The sequence below is a fragment of the Sinohyriopsis cumingii genome, chromosome 5, assembly GCF_028554795.1.
Source record: "Sinohyriopsis cumingii isolate HCF-2022 chromosome 5, ASM2855479v2, whole genome shotgun sequence".
Classification (NCBI taxonomy): domain Eukaryota; kingdom Metazoa; phylum Mollusca; class Bivalvia; order Unionida; family Unionidae; genus Sinohyriopsis; species Sinohyriopsis cumingii.
Window position 1 is genome coordinate 98,732,477 of NC_142965.1, and position 17,472 is coordinate 98,749,948.

The following is a 17,472-nucleotide window of genomic DNA, read 5'->3' on the forward strand; positions in this document are numbered from 1 at the left end:
GGCAGTTCATGAATCACTTAATTAAATTTTGTCTGAGACAGTTATAGCCAAACATGTCCTTACTTTTATTGCAGTTTCACTTTGCCTAAGAAGAGGGGGCTGACCTTTATTTGGTTTTTTGAATGATCAAAATTTCCATTTGCCCTCCCCCCTTATGAAAGGCTGTTATAGTGGTCTACTTAGGCCATTACAAAATCGATAGCATTATCGAAGGAAATTGCACATGCTAGGGAAGATACCATCATGATATCTGGTATTTTAAATTTGTTTTTGGCTCATCTGGCACTTTAATTTTCATGCAGTGTTGCAAAGCACAGGAGCCGCAGAGGCTCAGTGGTTAGCATCCTGTAGTTGTAGTTTTGAATACTACCATCAGATCAGCCTAGGTCTGCTAATGTGGTGTGTGACAAGGCACATCATTTGAATTGCATTGGCATTACATGATCTGCTTGTGTTGAGCTGGAAAACACCATGCCAAACCAAACTGAGCGAAATGAAAGTGAACATGATATAAGAAACTGTCATGTGGTTCACACACACTTCATATTTACCAGAAATTGGATAATAATGGGTAAACCTAAATTAAGATACAGCATTCACCCAGAATTTCACCAACCCAGGAATTTCTCCATTGAATTTCTTCATTGTTTTATATGATTTTTAACTAGTGGTCATAGATCAGAAGAGCATATTGGATGAACTGTGGTCTGTTGTCCATCCATCCATTACAGCAAGTTTGTTATTGCTGCTCCTCCTAAACTGCTTGGAGGATTGCCATTAACATTCCACAAACATTCATCCCATAGTCTAGTTGAGTCTTAATGAAAATGGTCCTGCTTGGACATCAAATACAGCAGCCATCTTGAACATCTTGTTATGGCTGCTTCTTCTGAATAGACAGTCAGATCAACATGGTGTTTACACTGAAATGCTGTATAGTATGTGTATAGTTGGTCCTAAATGGAAAAGGTGACAATCAGATGTTCATTATGACCACCATGGCAGCTGCCTTGAAAATTTTGTATTTACTAATACTGCCGCACAGAAAGTCAATGTTACACATAGGATCCCAAGGACAGAGGACAGTGTCCCCACTCTCCAAGTTTGGGTGGCACTCAACTTTTAGAGAGACAAAGGAATATAATAGTGCATTATGCACTAATAAAGCTTTGAAAGTGAGGTAATCATATTTACTTTTACAGTTTTGCCACCTTCAGGACTCACGGTACTAATTCCACTCCAATGGTAAACATATGGAAACACTATCATATTCAAAATTCAATAACTTAAAATTTATGGGTGGTGATAATAACACCTATAATTTTTCGTGCACATCTAACCTTGGTGCAAGCTTATGTGTGGAGAACACCATATGACCCGCGGCAATTTGTTTACATACATGTGCATGAAACACGTGTTATTGATTCTGCACCAAATGAATCAGGTGCTACTTTCAGTATTGAGTACTCCCGAGTCAAGCCTGTAAAAATGCTAAAGTTGCATCAGTAGAAATTTGTCAATATATTTTTTACATTACATATAGGATAAGCTCTCAAAAGATATTTTTCCTAAAATTTTAATTTTCATTATTAACCAATTATGGACCACCAAACCTGTAAATACTCTATTATTTCTTCACCCATTTCTAGACTGGTTCACAGTTCTTCCGTATAATTAGTACCGTGTGTCCTTCACTTTGCAGTCTACCCAGTACTGTTATAATCTGCTTGGACACCTATATTACTGCAGTAAAAGTTTGATCATGTGCTCATGTAATTAATGAAAGCAGCTGCATGTTGTCTTGTCAAAAATAAGAAACCACAAACACTGTACCATGGAATTTTCAGAACTTAAGATATCTGCATCAGTAGTATTTAGCACCAACTGTAATGTCCCAATTGCTCTTTGATAATGATCTTCTTTTACACTTTATATACAGAAGTTTAATGTTGTCTAATTTGTATAATTCCAGATATACAAGAGTTTTATGAATGTACACTGTTGGATGAGACCAAGTCAACACAGCAGAAAACTCTGGAGACCTTGCAGATTGTGAATAAGTGGGAGAGAGAGCCTCCAATTATCAATTCTTTGCCCAGAACAGAGGTTAGAGGAATGTTGTGTGGTATTCTTGATGTGTCTACAATTAATTTTTTTATGCATCTTTCATATTCGCCTATTTTGCTGTGATGTCCAGCTGTCAATTCATCAGCGCATCCATTTCAGAACAATATCTCAAGTTACCCTCTAGAGCTGTAACAATATGTCAGTATATCAGTTGTCATCAGCACTCTAATGTGATGCAATTTGCTTGGTATCAAATTCTGTTTCAGTATTTTAATCCTATCAGTTAGGTAGGTTGATTGTGGAGCAGTTTTGAGAAAGAACACTGTACTCAATTGAATACATTTTTAAAAAAAATAATGGCTGATGATTAATCACTTGAATAAGCCTGAACCATATCTTATACTCAGTATTCAGACAAAAGAGTGATGTTTGGACTTGTTTGGCTTCAAACTCAGGGAAGATTGTGAAATTGATGGTTTGTCATAGATGTTTTGATTGCAAGAGATGTTCTGCAGTGCCTACTAGTGATCTAGCCACACACATGCATTAAAATCATCCATCTATAAAAACTGTAATTACTTAACTTTAAAGCTGCAAGGAGAAAAACAGCTGATGCAAAATGTTATGTATTATAATGAAAAAGGACCATTAAATCATGCTGAAAAGTGGTTTCAAAAAGGTCTGCATGGTATTAATATGTAGTGATTGCATATTGTGACATGATCATTTATACTACAATATCTCGTAACATGATTTCTTATGGCATTAAAGGAGAATCCTATCAATTTTTGGGGTAAAATATATGAAAGTGAAATGCTTGATTCTGGAAGTTTGTGGACCATACATACCACAATCAGTATTGTGATTTTTTACTCAAATAGTGATAGTGTTTGAAAAGACTTTCTGTCTTTGAAAAGTGCTTGAATTTGCTGCTGAAATGTACGCTTCAACCATGGTGTGTTGACTTTCTTGGTTGTTGAAAAAAACAAAAACAAATTGTACTTGATTTAGTGGATTGCACTAGGTGCATTTTCTTGTTGTCATATGTCTTCATTTGTTTTTTAAATTTGTAGCTCAAGCAGCAACAATATTAATGACCATTGGTAACCAGGATATGACATAGAACTCATGGTATTTGACAAATACAGACAAACATGTCAGTAGTGCCACCCATGATAATAGGCATAGCTGGTCTTGTACACAGATTGCCTATTTCTTCAGGTTTACCTTTCAGAAATGGTTTTTGAACAAATACCATGCACATAATATTATTACATTCTGATCTGAGTTTGTTTTGTGAACCATGACAAAAAGTTAATTGTATTAATTAATAGCTAACATATGAATATGAAAGAGAGAAGGAACTTTTTTGTTTGGCCAACTTATATAGCTGTCAAAAAGTATATGGGTTAATCAGTTGCTCTCATTGCCAAGATCAAAAGACAGTAGGCTTTGTTAGAGACCATTTATGTACATTGAATGAAATGAAGTCCTATGTTTTAAGTTAATAGTAAATTCATGAGTTGAAACTTCACCTGCCTTTTATATGTAGACAATTTTTTAAAATAGTGAATGACCCTGACCTTAATGAAACAAAATATCACTTGCATCTCTGGTCAGATATTATTTTTGATCATCAGAGAGAGATATAATAAATGAAGATATCAAACTATACTTGTCACACAGGCACAGAAGGTGGCTTACATTTGTACTACAACACAACTGCTTTTCCAATCACAATCCAGCAAACAAGTCACTTCAGCCCTCTTCTCAAATGATATAAACCACCTTGTAGTTCAGATTTGACATATTGACATTTTTCAGTTACACTGATGATGTGACAAGAGTACAGTGAGTGGAAGTGAGATAGGAACTGTTTGTACTTTGATTCACATGTTAATTTATCTAAACAATGCCATGTATCAAAAGTTTAATTCGCATGCACTGCACTGTCATTGTTGATGCATTCTAGGGACCACTCAAGCAGTGATAAATGATTATTTGGTAAGAAAACACCTCACTGCTGTCTGGATAGCAGGTGACTCTTATATACAGGACTTTTATAGGAAACTGTTTGGGGTGGTGGGTGGGAGAAGAATTAGAAATGTTTGTTGAGAACAGGTGACTGCTGTATAAAGGCGACTGTTTGGATAGGTTTGTTGTTGTTGTTGTTGTTGTGGGGTTTAACGCCATTTTTCAGCACACGATAGGCTATACATGGCTGCCAGTATTAATGGTGCAGAAAGAACCCAGGGAAACCCCAGAAAGAACCACCGACCCATGAGAAGCTACTGGCAAGCTTTCTCACATGCCCACATTGGCTGAATCTTAGACTCAATCCGCCACAGACTGAGGTGAGATGGCAGTGATCCGTAACGAAGAGTGCTTTAGACCACTCATCCACTCGGGGCCCCTGGATAGGTTTGACTATGTATATGATGTGACAATTGAAAAGAACTGGAACTGATGAGAATTCATCTGCACATATAAAGGATGAAATTTATGAAAAGAGTCAGATAATTTATGCTGTTTGCTGTCCTTAGCCAGCAGAAAATTATTTCATGAATTTTATAAATTTATTTTCTTCAGATACGGTCAGATTTAACAGTAAAGTGAAACTGGTCACAGATTTTGTGTTGGTGTTAATTCATTTTTACTATTTACCAATTTAGTTGGAATGAGCAAAAATTAAAGATTCTGTTTCTCATGTGACTTTAAAAAACTGAAATTATTTAATATGTTCAACATCATGAAATTTTATATAGAAAAATTATAATTTGGACTTACCAAAATAATCAATCATTATGTGATTAAGTTAATTTGGCTGAGGGCAACAATTTTTGTAATTAATTAGTGGATTGATGTAGGAGGATTAGCTTCTTGTTGTAGATCATTATGGTTCATTTGTAATTCAGAGCAATAAATGAATGAAAATTGGTAAGCAGCGTATGACAGAGCACTCACAGTATGTATTATCTGTCATTTGAAAAGAACTGTTGAACAAATGAGCATTCTACATCATTTACAGGAGTTATGCTTCCAGATTATCTTCCTAACTACTGTGTCTGCACCATAACTTCACTAAGAATTCTTGGAGCTAAATTTAGCATACACTATATGTTGGTAGTATTTTTAAGGAGTTTGATTTCACTCATTCCGTGATATCATTTGCAGGAGTTGTTAACCCTAAGTTTTTGTTTTCCTGACTTTGTTTCTGCAGCATTAATTTACATAGGGCTTCTGAGTTTTGGCTGAATTTGGCATGTAACTGTAAACTGATGAGACCTCAGATGAGTTTGATTTATAGTGTTCCACAATATCATTTGGAAGAATTATGGCCCCTGATTTCTCAGCCTCTCCACTTTGGTTTCTATAGTATAACTAGATCAGGATTTCAGCCAGATTTAGCATGCCCTTTTATGTCAGTAAGACCTTGAATGAATTTGATTTTAATATTCATCAATATTATTTGCAGTAGTTGTGCCCAATGATAGTCAATAACAATTTTCATGGTTTCTGCAGCATTACTTTACCAGTTTATGGGGTGACCCAAGTGGCTGAGTGGCCTAAAGCACTCACCACTACGGATCACTGCCATCTCACGTCAGTCTGCGTTGGTTCAGGTCTCAGATTTGGCTAATGTGGGTATGTGAGAAAGCTTGCCAGTAGCTTCTCATGGGTCGGTGGTTCTTACCAGGGTTTTCCCTGGTTCTTCCTCCACCATTTATACTGGCCGCTATGTGTAGCCTATCTTGTGCTCAAAAATGGCATTAAACCCTTCAATAACAACAACAACAACAGCAACAACAACCAGTTTATGGAATCTAGCCTTGTAGTGATGAGAATTAATTTAATCCAGCATTTATTATTAGCATGAGTATTTGCTCATTCCCCATTAATTTCTACAGCATAATGTTACAGAGGAGTTTTGAATTTCAAGCAGATTTATCATGGACCTTTATATTGATGAGTCTTTAAAGGAGTTGGAATTTGAGAATTTTATGTCATTTAGAGTTATGTTCCCCAAAAGGTTTTTTGCCTAAATTTCACCTTCCAACAAAAGTTGCTCTGTTTAAGTCCTTGCACAGCAAATGTTAAGGAGTTCTCCATTTTTGGATGCACACGTTGCTTATACATATGGTTTGTAAAGTTCTGTAATGCTTTAAAATTTGTGATCACATTAAATTTAGCAATGCTGGATCTAGAGGGGTTGTTTATTTGATTCCATTTCTGACTGTGAGCAGGTTAAGGAATTGGTCTTTTCCTCTCTAAAATGCAAATCTTTTGATAAAGTATGGCCATATATTAATCATTTCTTCAAGGTCATTGATATTGGGTAAATGAAAGTAAATTAGGGAATTAAGAAAATCGTACTGTAATACTCCATTATAAGTTGAAGTTGAAAACTGCATTGACTCAGATCTGCAATTGTATAATGTGCAGGCAGATCTGTGTCTGTGCTGTTTGTTAAGTCTAATCAATTGATCAAGTAATACAGACTCTGAATTGCAGTTAGATTATGCCATGTCAGATCAGGTTCTATGTTGTTTGTAGTTGGACCCAACACATAAGACTGTATAATACAGTAACCATTGCAATGTGCTGTTTGAATTTTGATTTCTTTTGAAAATATAAATTATTGCTCGGATTCAGGAATGAGTTGGAGTGAAGTGTTGGTAAATATTAATTTATGTGGTGAAGACTTGTGTCTTCATGCTGCTTTCCCCCAGCCGTTGTCAGAGAGGAACTTCCTCACTGCAGCATATTCCGGTTAGTATTCTGATAATGATAATGCACGCTGAATTGCAAACAGTTGATACACATCCACACTCAAAGAGAAGCGTGCAGGTTTTGAATCGTTAAGTCTGTACCATGATGTTTTTTAAAATTGTTTTAATAAATGAATCCAATTTCATAAATTAGGAACCCAAACGTCAAATTTACACTAACTTTGTAAGGTGAAATTGTATATTTTCAGCTTGATCTCCATATGTAACTCTTTTTGCTAATGCTAACTTTATATTGTTTTTAGAAGGTGCGTGTTCCTTCTGAAGAAGAGTTGCCACCTCCACCACCAGAATTGACAGATGAGGATGAAGTGAGGCCTGAAACTGTAAAGGTTGAGTCAGCCCCAGTCGTTCGTGTTATTCCTCCTGTCATTCCACCAAAACCAGTTAATCATACAAAGTATGACCTTGAGATAGTAGAAGAGAAAGAACTTCCACCTCCACCGGTAAGTAATTTTAGGTCTCAATCTAGGCATTTTGAGTTAAAAGAAATATGGATCAATCTGGAATTCTGGATTTCCAAATCTGGTTCATTAAGTAGCCGAAAGGAAAACTTATGGGCTCTAGAAAAGAATTAGGTAAATTGAGGTTTTTGCTCCATGATTGGGAGCAAATCTGATTGGGTATTTTGTGCGTAACATGAAAGAAAAAAATTGCATTGTCAGACTGGATCAGAACCATCTGGACATAAATCCTGCTTTTTAAAATGGGTCAAACAGCCATGAAACCAATACATGTATCTATATTCATGGTGCATTTAATTATATGGCTCTGTTTGAAAGGGAGTTGCACAGTGGTAAAAGTGCAATATTTTCAGATGTATGCAGAATCTGGAACCTGAACTGACTGCAGGAGCAATATGCTAGATATCTTTAAACCAAATGCATGCCATTCAAATTTTGTGTAATTTGAACCATTTAATAATTTCTTTTTGTGTTTTTTGTCATTATTACCAAGAGAGGTAGGGGGCTGACTTTGTGTTTGTGTGTGATTTGGATTTTTAAAGTAGCTTAAAATTTTTTTCAGTCATATCATTACGATGTCTGCAGTGTGGCAGTTTATAGTGATGTCTAGCACTGGGGCAGCATCATGTCACAGACTTGTAGCATGATGTTTCACCTAGTCATATTATCCTGACATTGGGCCCACCAGTCCTGACACCACCCTCTTAATGCTGAGCACCTAGTGGGACAGCTGTTAGTGTCATTTTTATAAGTCTTTGGTATGACTCAGCTGGGGTTGGAACCCAATATCTCCTACAACTGAGGTGGATGCTCTAACCACTAGGCCACTGGAGCAGTACTTTGTGTGTGTGTGTGTGTGTGTGTGTGTGTGTGTGTCTATATATATATATTGTACAATCTTTTGTTTGCATTTCTCTCAGGGTTTTTTTCTCACCGTGTATACATACTATTACACCTGGAATTAAGTGACTTGGGAAAGGGTGAGGGCATCTTGAGAAGTACTAACCCTTCATCACAAAAGTAGGTCATTGTGGTCAATATTTCATGCTTAACTGGCTTGTGTTACATTCTGAGTTTTAAGTATTTTTCTGAAACTGTAATTCTTGGATTGTCAAACTAATTGATAATATGCATCTCCATTAGTACCACCCCCAACTAAACCACACCATTACCACACCACAACCTTACTAAACCACACCCTTCAACTTTTCAGATGTTACTTAGAGTATAAATATATAGTTAGCTGATAACCACAAGGGTGTTTTGCACCCTTTTTTTTTTTTTTATACATACTGATGTATATGGAGTCATGGAACTTGCTTTGGGAATGGGTAATATGCCCTCATCACAAATAGGTCACTGTTACACATATTTGATGCATGATGACTTTGGGTGGATTTTATTTTAACTGTTGATGCTAGAATTATTATTCTAGTTGACTGAAGCTATTTTCTTAATGATAATTAATGTGTACAAAACCTACATCTGCACAGACACTAAATAGAAAAACTATACATGGTGTTATCAGAAGACTTTACCTCTTGTAACATTATTACCAAGTCAGTGTCGCCAACATATTGATCTTTATATCTTCCTTGTGTTCACAATAGGGAGCAAGAGCTCTTGAGACCTTTTATCTTGTACATCATTATGCATAACCGTATGTCTTGCATAGTAAGCCCATTGTCCAACTTTACAAAATCTTTAACAAGTTTTGAATTACAACAAAAGTTTCCAGTAATAAGCGCATAAAAGTTCTCAAGAAATTTACTTGGCTTAGACCAAGAAAAAAATGTTTCCTATTGCACTTGTTTTAAAATTAGGATAGGCAAGTTGTATTTTATTTTGTTTTAAACATATATTAATATATCACATGATTTCTTCAGAGAAAAAAATTAAAATTTTGAAACCATGGAGAAAAAGTGAGAGAGTCAGCGATAATAAACAGGTACAGTTGGCCAACCGGAAACATTTTTTTTTGGGTTGGGGGTCTTATTATTAGAGAAGTAGTAACTGTGGTGCCAGATATATTAAGTGTACTGAAAGGGACCTGTTAGCCTTGGTTAATTTTAAAGCTTATTTACCTTGACATTAAATTGGTTGGCTGTATTGTTGTATATATACTTTATATTCACTGGTTAGTGTGCTGGACTTGCAAACCAAAGGTTGCAGGTTCAAATCCTGTACACATCAGCAGGGTTGGATCCTGTGTTGTGTCTGAGGGAAAGACACTTAACTCCTGCTGCCTCGGCACTGTTTAGCCTTCATGTAGTTATGTGCAATTAAACACCAAATAAGCAATAGTTTAAATATTTAAGATGATACATGGGATTCTGGGATGTGTAAGTTTGGTGCTGTATGTATTTTCTGCCAATGTGGCTAAAATCATGCCTTTGCCAAGAAAACTAGTTAACAATTTGTTTTCTTTAAAGAATAATGTATTTACTTACTTGTGCATTGTATTAGTTGGAATTTTGCATCTCATTTACAAGATAGGGTTTTGGAAACTTTGATTTAATTTACTATAATGTTGAATTCCATTTCTGTAATGTTGAATTCTTTGCATAATGGAGTGTCTCATGGTAATGAGGTAGAATTTGCATAGTCAGATGTTTATCTCTTTGCCAACAGAGTTAGCTGTGTACATGTTTTGTTTGTCCATTCATTTTTATGCTTGCGAGTTTGTTTATCGATTTGTTTTGCTCTATGTGTCTTGGACTATTTTATCTACACTTCAAAAAATTAGTATGTAGATGCATCTAAAGGAGACTAGGTCACTGACTGAATGTTCCCACTTGAGTGACTTTTGCATTTGGGCAATACAGACTGCTCCGGTGGCCTAGTGGTTAGAGTGTCTGCCTCGGATGTGGTTATAATGACCTTATTTAAAGAGGGTAACACAATTAGCTAAAAACTAATCTACCTTGAGGCCCTCATACAAAGGAATTCATTTATTTAGGCTGCATCTCTAAAGCCACTGGATATATTGGGTTTGGAAGAAGAAGATAGAGTGGGCATTTCTAATCTCAACTGGAATACTATTCCAGAACAGAGTTCCTAAGTATGGGAAACTTTTTTTAAATAACTCCTTATTTGGTTTGGGAATTTTATACTGTTTGGTAGACATGGATCGCAGGTGGGGAGTATTACCAGGTAGTCTATACTGGAATAGTGATTGTAAATATTCAGGAGCACTATTATGAGATATCCTGTACATTAATTTGGCTTTTCTCAAACAGATTCGGTCTTTAATAGGTAATATTTTTAACCTACCAGCTAAACTTTCCTTGCTTTCTTTCTGGATTGATATTAGCCCAAATGCTCTTTTTTAAAGATGTGCCTGCTTTGCTATGTTTTTATCATTTGAATTACCCCATACTGTACTGCAGTAGTCTAAATAGGGTTGTATGTAATTGTTATAAAATAGTTTTCTGTGCCTTTCAGGGAGAAAATGTCTTATCCTACTGAGAAGCCATAAACTTGAATTGACATTTTTACTGATATGTTTGATATGTTCAGTCCATGATAGGTTATTATCTACCAGAACACCAAGTAGTCTATCATGACCGACCATTTGCAAATTTGTATCCTTCCATGTCAGACATAGTTCATCACTATCAAGATTTGTCCTTCTTTGCCGTGATGAGATAAGTAATATTTTAGTTTTACCAGTATTTACCACTATGCCATTACATGTGCACCAGTTTTCCAGTTCATATAGGGCATTCTGTAAAGAAATTTCGAGTTCATGCTTTGTGTTTTGGATGTCTGACAATGTTGTGTCATCTGCATAGAGATCTGTAGATGATATTGAGTCTCTTAGTAAAAGTGGTAGGTCATTAATAAATAAAATGAATAGTAATGGACCTAGAATTGAGCCTTGTGGTACTCCATATCTAATTGTTTCAGGTTCAGACAGAACATTATTTATGTAAACATGTTGTGTTCTCTCACTTAAGTAAGAAGTAAACCATCTAATTGTTCTTTCATCACACTGGTAGATTTTCAGTTTCTTCAAAAGGATTTCATGATCCACCATGTCAAAAGCTTTCTGAAATCTACAAATACAGATCCTATTATTCTACCTTGGTCAAGTGCTTGAAGCCATTTATCAGTTAGGGAGATCAAGGCAGTCTCACAGGAATGGTTCTGCCTAAAGCCTTATTGATTAGGGTGTAACAGCAAGTGTTTGGTTAAATAGGACATGAATTTTTTCAATCAATTTTGACAAGTTTGGTAGTATTGAGATTGGTCGGTAGTTATCAGCATCTTCCTTAGAACCAGATTTGTGAATAGGAGTTACTTTTGCAGTTTTTCCATATTTTGGGGACAGATGAAGTTGCAATACTTAAATTAATTATGAATGTTATGCTATCTACAATAGCAGAGGCAGAAGATTTAATGAGTCGTGGACCAATCTGATCAAGTCCTGTAGCTTTCTTGGTATCAAGTTCACTGAGACATTTTTTAACAAAGTTTTTTGACACTGGTGGGATAGAGAAACATACCTCCTTAGAGATTTTGATCGTGGGCTTGATCCCTGGCCGAGTCATACCAAAGACTTATAAAAATGGTACTAACAGCTGCCTCACTAGGCTTTCATCATTAAGAGGTTAGTGTTAGGACTGGTAGGCCTGGTGTCAGGATAATGTGACTGGGTGGAAGATCATGCTACATGTCCGTGGCATGATGCCCCAGTGTTAGACATCACTATAAACTGCCACACTGCAGACATCGTAGTGACATAATTGAATTTGTTTAAAGCTACGTTAAAAATCCAAATCACACACACGCATGTGTGTGCACACACACACACATTGACTGGGCAATATCTTGGACCCTGCTTCACTATACTTGTAAAATTTGGTGTGTTTATGAATATTAAGGTGAGTAACCCAGCCTTACCAAAACTAGATCATTGTAACCTAATTTTCACACTGTAGCGAATTATGTATTTCTAGGTATGTTTTTTACAACCTTAATATCTAAAACCCTATTTCATGAAAACATTAAAATTTTCTTGAGGATACAACTCAGGAGAATAACTCAATCAGTCCTGTTGACAGGATTCAGTAACAGACAAGGTGCTCCAAGTGGCCAAGTGGTCTAAAGCACTCACTATTAATGATCACTGCCATATCACCTCTGTCCATGTGGGTTTGAGTCTCGGGCTTGGCCACTGTGGGTATGTGAGAAAGCTTGTGGGTAGCTTCTCATGGGTCTGTGGTTCTTTCCAAGGTTTTCCTGAGTTCTTCCTCCATCATTTATATTGGTCATCATGTATAGCCTATCTTGTGCTAAAAAATGGCGTTAAACCCTATTACAACTACAACGGTAACAAACAGAATTTTCACTTACATTTTTTTGTTTTAGGAGGTGGTTGGGGGATTTAAAAGTTTGAAAGGGATAGATTTGTCAGTCTTATTGGTGACAACAAAAATTAGAAATTGTAAATCATTAAATGAAATTAGTAAGTGCTAATGCATTTTTAATAGATATATCCTTGATGCTTTTTGTTTGTAAAATCGTTGGGGTGGGTACAAGCTGATTGATTCGGTGGGGTAGGTAGAACGATTGTATATTTCAGGTTACAACAAAGGTACTCTTGAACAACATTCATGCTTATGAACAAGCAACTTATTAAACATTGAATGTTTTCAAAGTCAAATATTTGGCTGTGTGAAGCGTTCTTGCCCTGAAATTACTTACTCCTGTAAAGTAAATGTTTTGTGTGTGTGTGTGTATGTATGTATGTATCTATATATATATATATATATATATATATATATATATATATATATATATATATATATATTGATATAAATTGGAACTGAATTGCTAGGTAACTAATAATTTACAACAGGTGGTTGATTAGAAACAATATATTGCATCAGTGTGAATTAAGAACAGTTTTAGTATATAACATGAAGTACTAAAAATTTGTTATCGTTTAGGCCTTGATGAACCTGGTAGCTATATATGATGCCAAGTGAGATCCTAATATAAGATGCATCTTGTTTCACTCAAAATGTAACTGGGTGTTTTGTGGAAGAAAACTAAATTTCAACACAGGTTCCTTTTTCAGCTTTGATCTTTTTGGACCAGACTGGATATCTTTATTAAATTACAGTCTGTGAAAATGCATCAAACTGTGCACAGCTGAAATGAAATGTTTCCTATAAATGCAATGGACAAGACCAATAATTTGTAGAGCTACAAAAGACAATTCATTTTGTTGAGCTACATCACTTTTACTGTTGTTCTACATTCAGAAGATTGATCAGAGGGAGGAAATTGATGTTGATTTGTTGTAGGGAAAACAAATTTGAATCAAATGTTAAAGGGAGTAGGTAGTTGTGCTGCTTCAAAAGATATTAGCAAAGCATTTTCTCTTTGATGGCACAGAATAGTGGTATCACTACTGCCAGCACAATATGATATCCATTAGGATATGTGCCATATATTTGATTGCAAGTTGGATCATGTTGTATGCATCATAGACACAGATTTGCTGTTGCATAATACATGCACAGATCTGGGTCTATGCAGTTTTGTAAGGAGTAATCAGTGGAACAAACAACATTGACCCTGATCTGCCTGCACATTATTAAAAAACTTCTTTCCTGTCAAACATTATTGCTCACTGTGTTTGCTCTGGTTTGTTTTTCTTCAAATTATTGTTGGTTGGTATATTATCTACATCAGAGGTGGACAGACTTTCCAGTGCAAGTGCCACATACACAAGTTTACACCTTGTCGCGGGCCGCATAGTTCATTGCATAGTTCATTAAGTAAAATAATTAATATTTGAAATAGCAAAAACAAAAGGTTTTTCTAAATAACATCTAATTAATTTTCAGTTGTTAATATGTTGTTAATATTTGAAAACTTAAACTTAAACTTCAAAAGAAGCACATTTATTTGATAAACAGAGTAACATAAACAGAGTCAGTGCGAATGATGACTTGTTCCTAGGCCGCATGAAAACCCTTGGTGGGCTGCATGTGGCCCACGGGCCGTAGTTTGCCTACCCCTGATCTACATGTTCTGAAGTGTTGGCATTTTTGTGGATTTGCCTCTTCAGAGTTGGCACATTCATGGGCATTTTATATCATGGATTAACCTCTGTCCTGGTAAATAATGCCAACAGAAAAAAAATGCATGAAATGGAGCCAGTTCAGCCAACAACACCAAGTCAGGCACATAGTGAAATGTACCTATATGATCTTTTATTGTGACCAGTGCCCATAAAGTTGAAGCATTGTGATGATCATGTTTTGTGCGTAATATCATTATTCCATATTTGAACCAAAGATGTGACCAGTTTCTCCTTGCTCAGTGCAATTAGCAGGTTGTGGCAACCACCAGTTCATAGTGGAAGAAAGTGCCTCACAACAAAATGCCTGTGAAATTGGCCCAGGTTATCTGAGCAATGAGAAAGCTGGATATGTGTTAATTTGCAGTTATGGGACTTATTTTGTGATCAACATTTGTGTGTAGCAGGAGACTTGGTTAACATGATGTTCATTTTGTGGTTTTGTCTCAAAATTGGTGAAGTGGGAGCTTGAGGTCTGTGCTCTATATAGTGTGTGTGTGTGTATATATATATATTGTTTAATTAACACTTGTGCTTCAAGGAATAGTCTTATTATCTTGCAGTCTTCTTGTGCCTTTTTATATGAAAAATGAAACGATAACATGAGGTATACTGTCAGGACCAGTTAAATTGTAACAGGAATGTTTTGAAGTAATCGTGTTTGCTTTTTAGTTTATGTTGGTTATTCATTCAGATAGATCACAACCATGGTTTAATCTTAAATAATAGAATAGCGGTGAATTAAGTACATGCAGTTTTGTCATTAAAAAATAGTTTTGACAGCAGTAATGTGAGTGAAGGATCAATGTAAATTAAGTCTTCAGTTTCCTTTTTGCGTAAATCATTTCATTATTCTTTCTTTAATTTTTATAAATACTTTATGCTCCTTTTGTTTTCTCTCAGTCATTAGTGATCTCACAGCATATAATAATTTATGGCATGAAGTGGCAAAGACAGCTATCAGTTTGCATATATGTGCATTGAAACAATATAAATTGCTTTATAAGGTTCATGATTCTTTTTTAGTGCTGTGGTCATAGACCAAAAGATCTTATGGGATGGTCTGTTATCCATCGTCTAAATGTCCTTAAGTACAAGTTAGTTATTGCCATTCTTTCTAAACTACTTAGAGGATGGCCTTGAAGCTGTACAGACACATACCATGGCCTAGTATGTCCTAAATGAAAATTTTGCCATAGCTTGTTACAACTACTCCAAAAAAATGGATGGTGATATCAATATTGGATTTTTGCTGAAATGCTTCGTATGTCTAGTTGGGCCTATATTAAAATGGTGTTGATCTGATGACCAATATTCCTGCCACAGTGGCCATTTTGGAAATTTGTTATGATTACTCCCAAATGGAAAGTTATATTGACATGCTGTTTTCATCATTTGACTTCTAATGATGTCTAGTTGGTCCTGAATGAAAATGGTACCAGTCTGAAGTATGGTCACCACAGTGGATGGCTTGAAATTATTGTTTTTGCTACACCTCTGAATGGATGGTCATATCATCATTGGGTTTTCACCAAAAGACTTCTTATGATGTCTGCTTGGTAGCAAATGAAAATGGGATTTATCTTATGTCCAAAATGGCCATCACATCTGCTATCTTGAAAATATTGTTATCTCTAAAATTTCAGAATTATTTTTAACGGTCACGTTGAATTATATGTATTTTGATATTGCATCATCATGAAAATATGTATATCCCTGTTATGTATCACTGCATTATTACATCCTGAGAATGAATTTACTAGTAATTACCATATCTGCTAGGGGCCCCAAGTGGCTGAGTGGTATAAAGCACTCAGTGTTTTAGATTGCTGTTATCTCACCTCTGTCTGTGTGGGTTTTTAGTCATGGGCTTGCCTAAAAAAGCTTGCCAGTAGCTTCTCCTGAGTTGGTGGTTGTTCCTGGGGTTTTCCTGGGTTCTTCCTCCACCAGTTATACTGGCTGCAATGTATAGCCTATCTTGTACTGATAAATGGCATTGAACCCTACAACAGTAACTATATCTCCTCAAGTAATGTTTACACTCAACTTCAAAGAGTAGAGACCTAGATATTCTAGCATATTACATGTTTGCAAATCTGGGTATATGCTTTTGACTTGAAATCATGAGCTGGATTTGGGTAGAACACTTACACCCAACACACCCCGCAGCCTAAAACATGAAATTAAAACTTAATTGTTTAAAAATATTGGCAAAATTGGAGTATAAATCTAATCATATTATCAACATGTGCATCCAAAACATTTAAACTAGATGTTTACTTTTTAACCTTGTGCTTTAATGTCATAAAAAGCTGATACAGTAAGTTATTAAATAAAAAAATATATAACTTCAAAATTAAAAATTAACTGTCTCATATTTTTCCTTAATAGAGTTGAGAAGGTTTTGTGGAGAAAAAAACGTCAAGTTCAAAAGTTCAGAAATATGTAAAAAAATTGAAACATTCTTGTTGTGAGGTAGATGTATTCATATCATCCACATGAGAATGTAAATATGCCTGTCAGATTGTAGATGTCTGCCCCAAGTGGTTTTCACTTAACCATGCTAAGAAGTGTTTAACAGAAAAGGTCATGTGTTTCAATATGTCTCACAAAATTGAATAATTGCTGTGCTGGGTCATCTTCATACAAATACAAATACAATGTATGCTTAAAAAATTTAATTTGTCAACCTCAAGTTGTTATTGCTTACATGTTTTTATGCTTTAAACATGTTATCAGGGTTGCCTTCAAAATAGTCTGAGGTCCAAGAAGTTTAAAAAAATTGTTAGAATTGAAAAATTACTTTGTTGTAAAAATCTAATAAAGTTATCTTTGGGTACATATAAATTGGCTAACCAGATTACATTGTCTTGTTTGTGTGTATTTTTTTGCTCAAGTTTGCCATAAATAGCTTTTGATGGCTGCTGGAATGGACAAATCCAACTTCTGGATTGAGTGTTTTTATGTTTAATTGCATTATTGTTAACAAAATAAGGTTGAATGAACAGGACCAATGACAAGACAGACTGAGTGGAATTGTGTGCGCATTATTAGATGG

General features: G+C 35.5%; 1 protein-coding gene across 3 annotated transcripts in view; it reads left to right on the forward strand.

Moving 5' to 3' along the window:
• The window catches only part of LOC149799849 (disks large homolog 1-like), a 286,339-nt gene that overhangs the window by 44,435 nt on the left and 224,432 nt on the right, over positions 1 to 17,472 (forward strand). For all 3 annotated transcript variants that reach the window (XM_089959274.1, XM_089959275.1, XM_089959276.1), the window contains 2 exons: positions 1,973 to 2,106; positions 7,100 to 7,300. In XM_089959274.1, the coding sequence (XP_089815400.1) occupies positions 1,973 to 2,106; positions 7,100 to 7,300 (335 nt within the window). The remainder of the gene's footprint in view (positions 1 to 1,972; positions 2,107 to 7,099; positions 7,301 to 17,472) is intronic.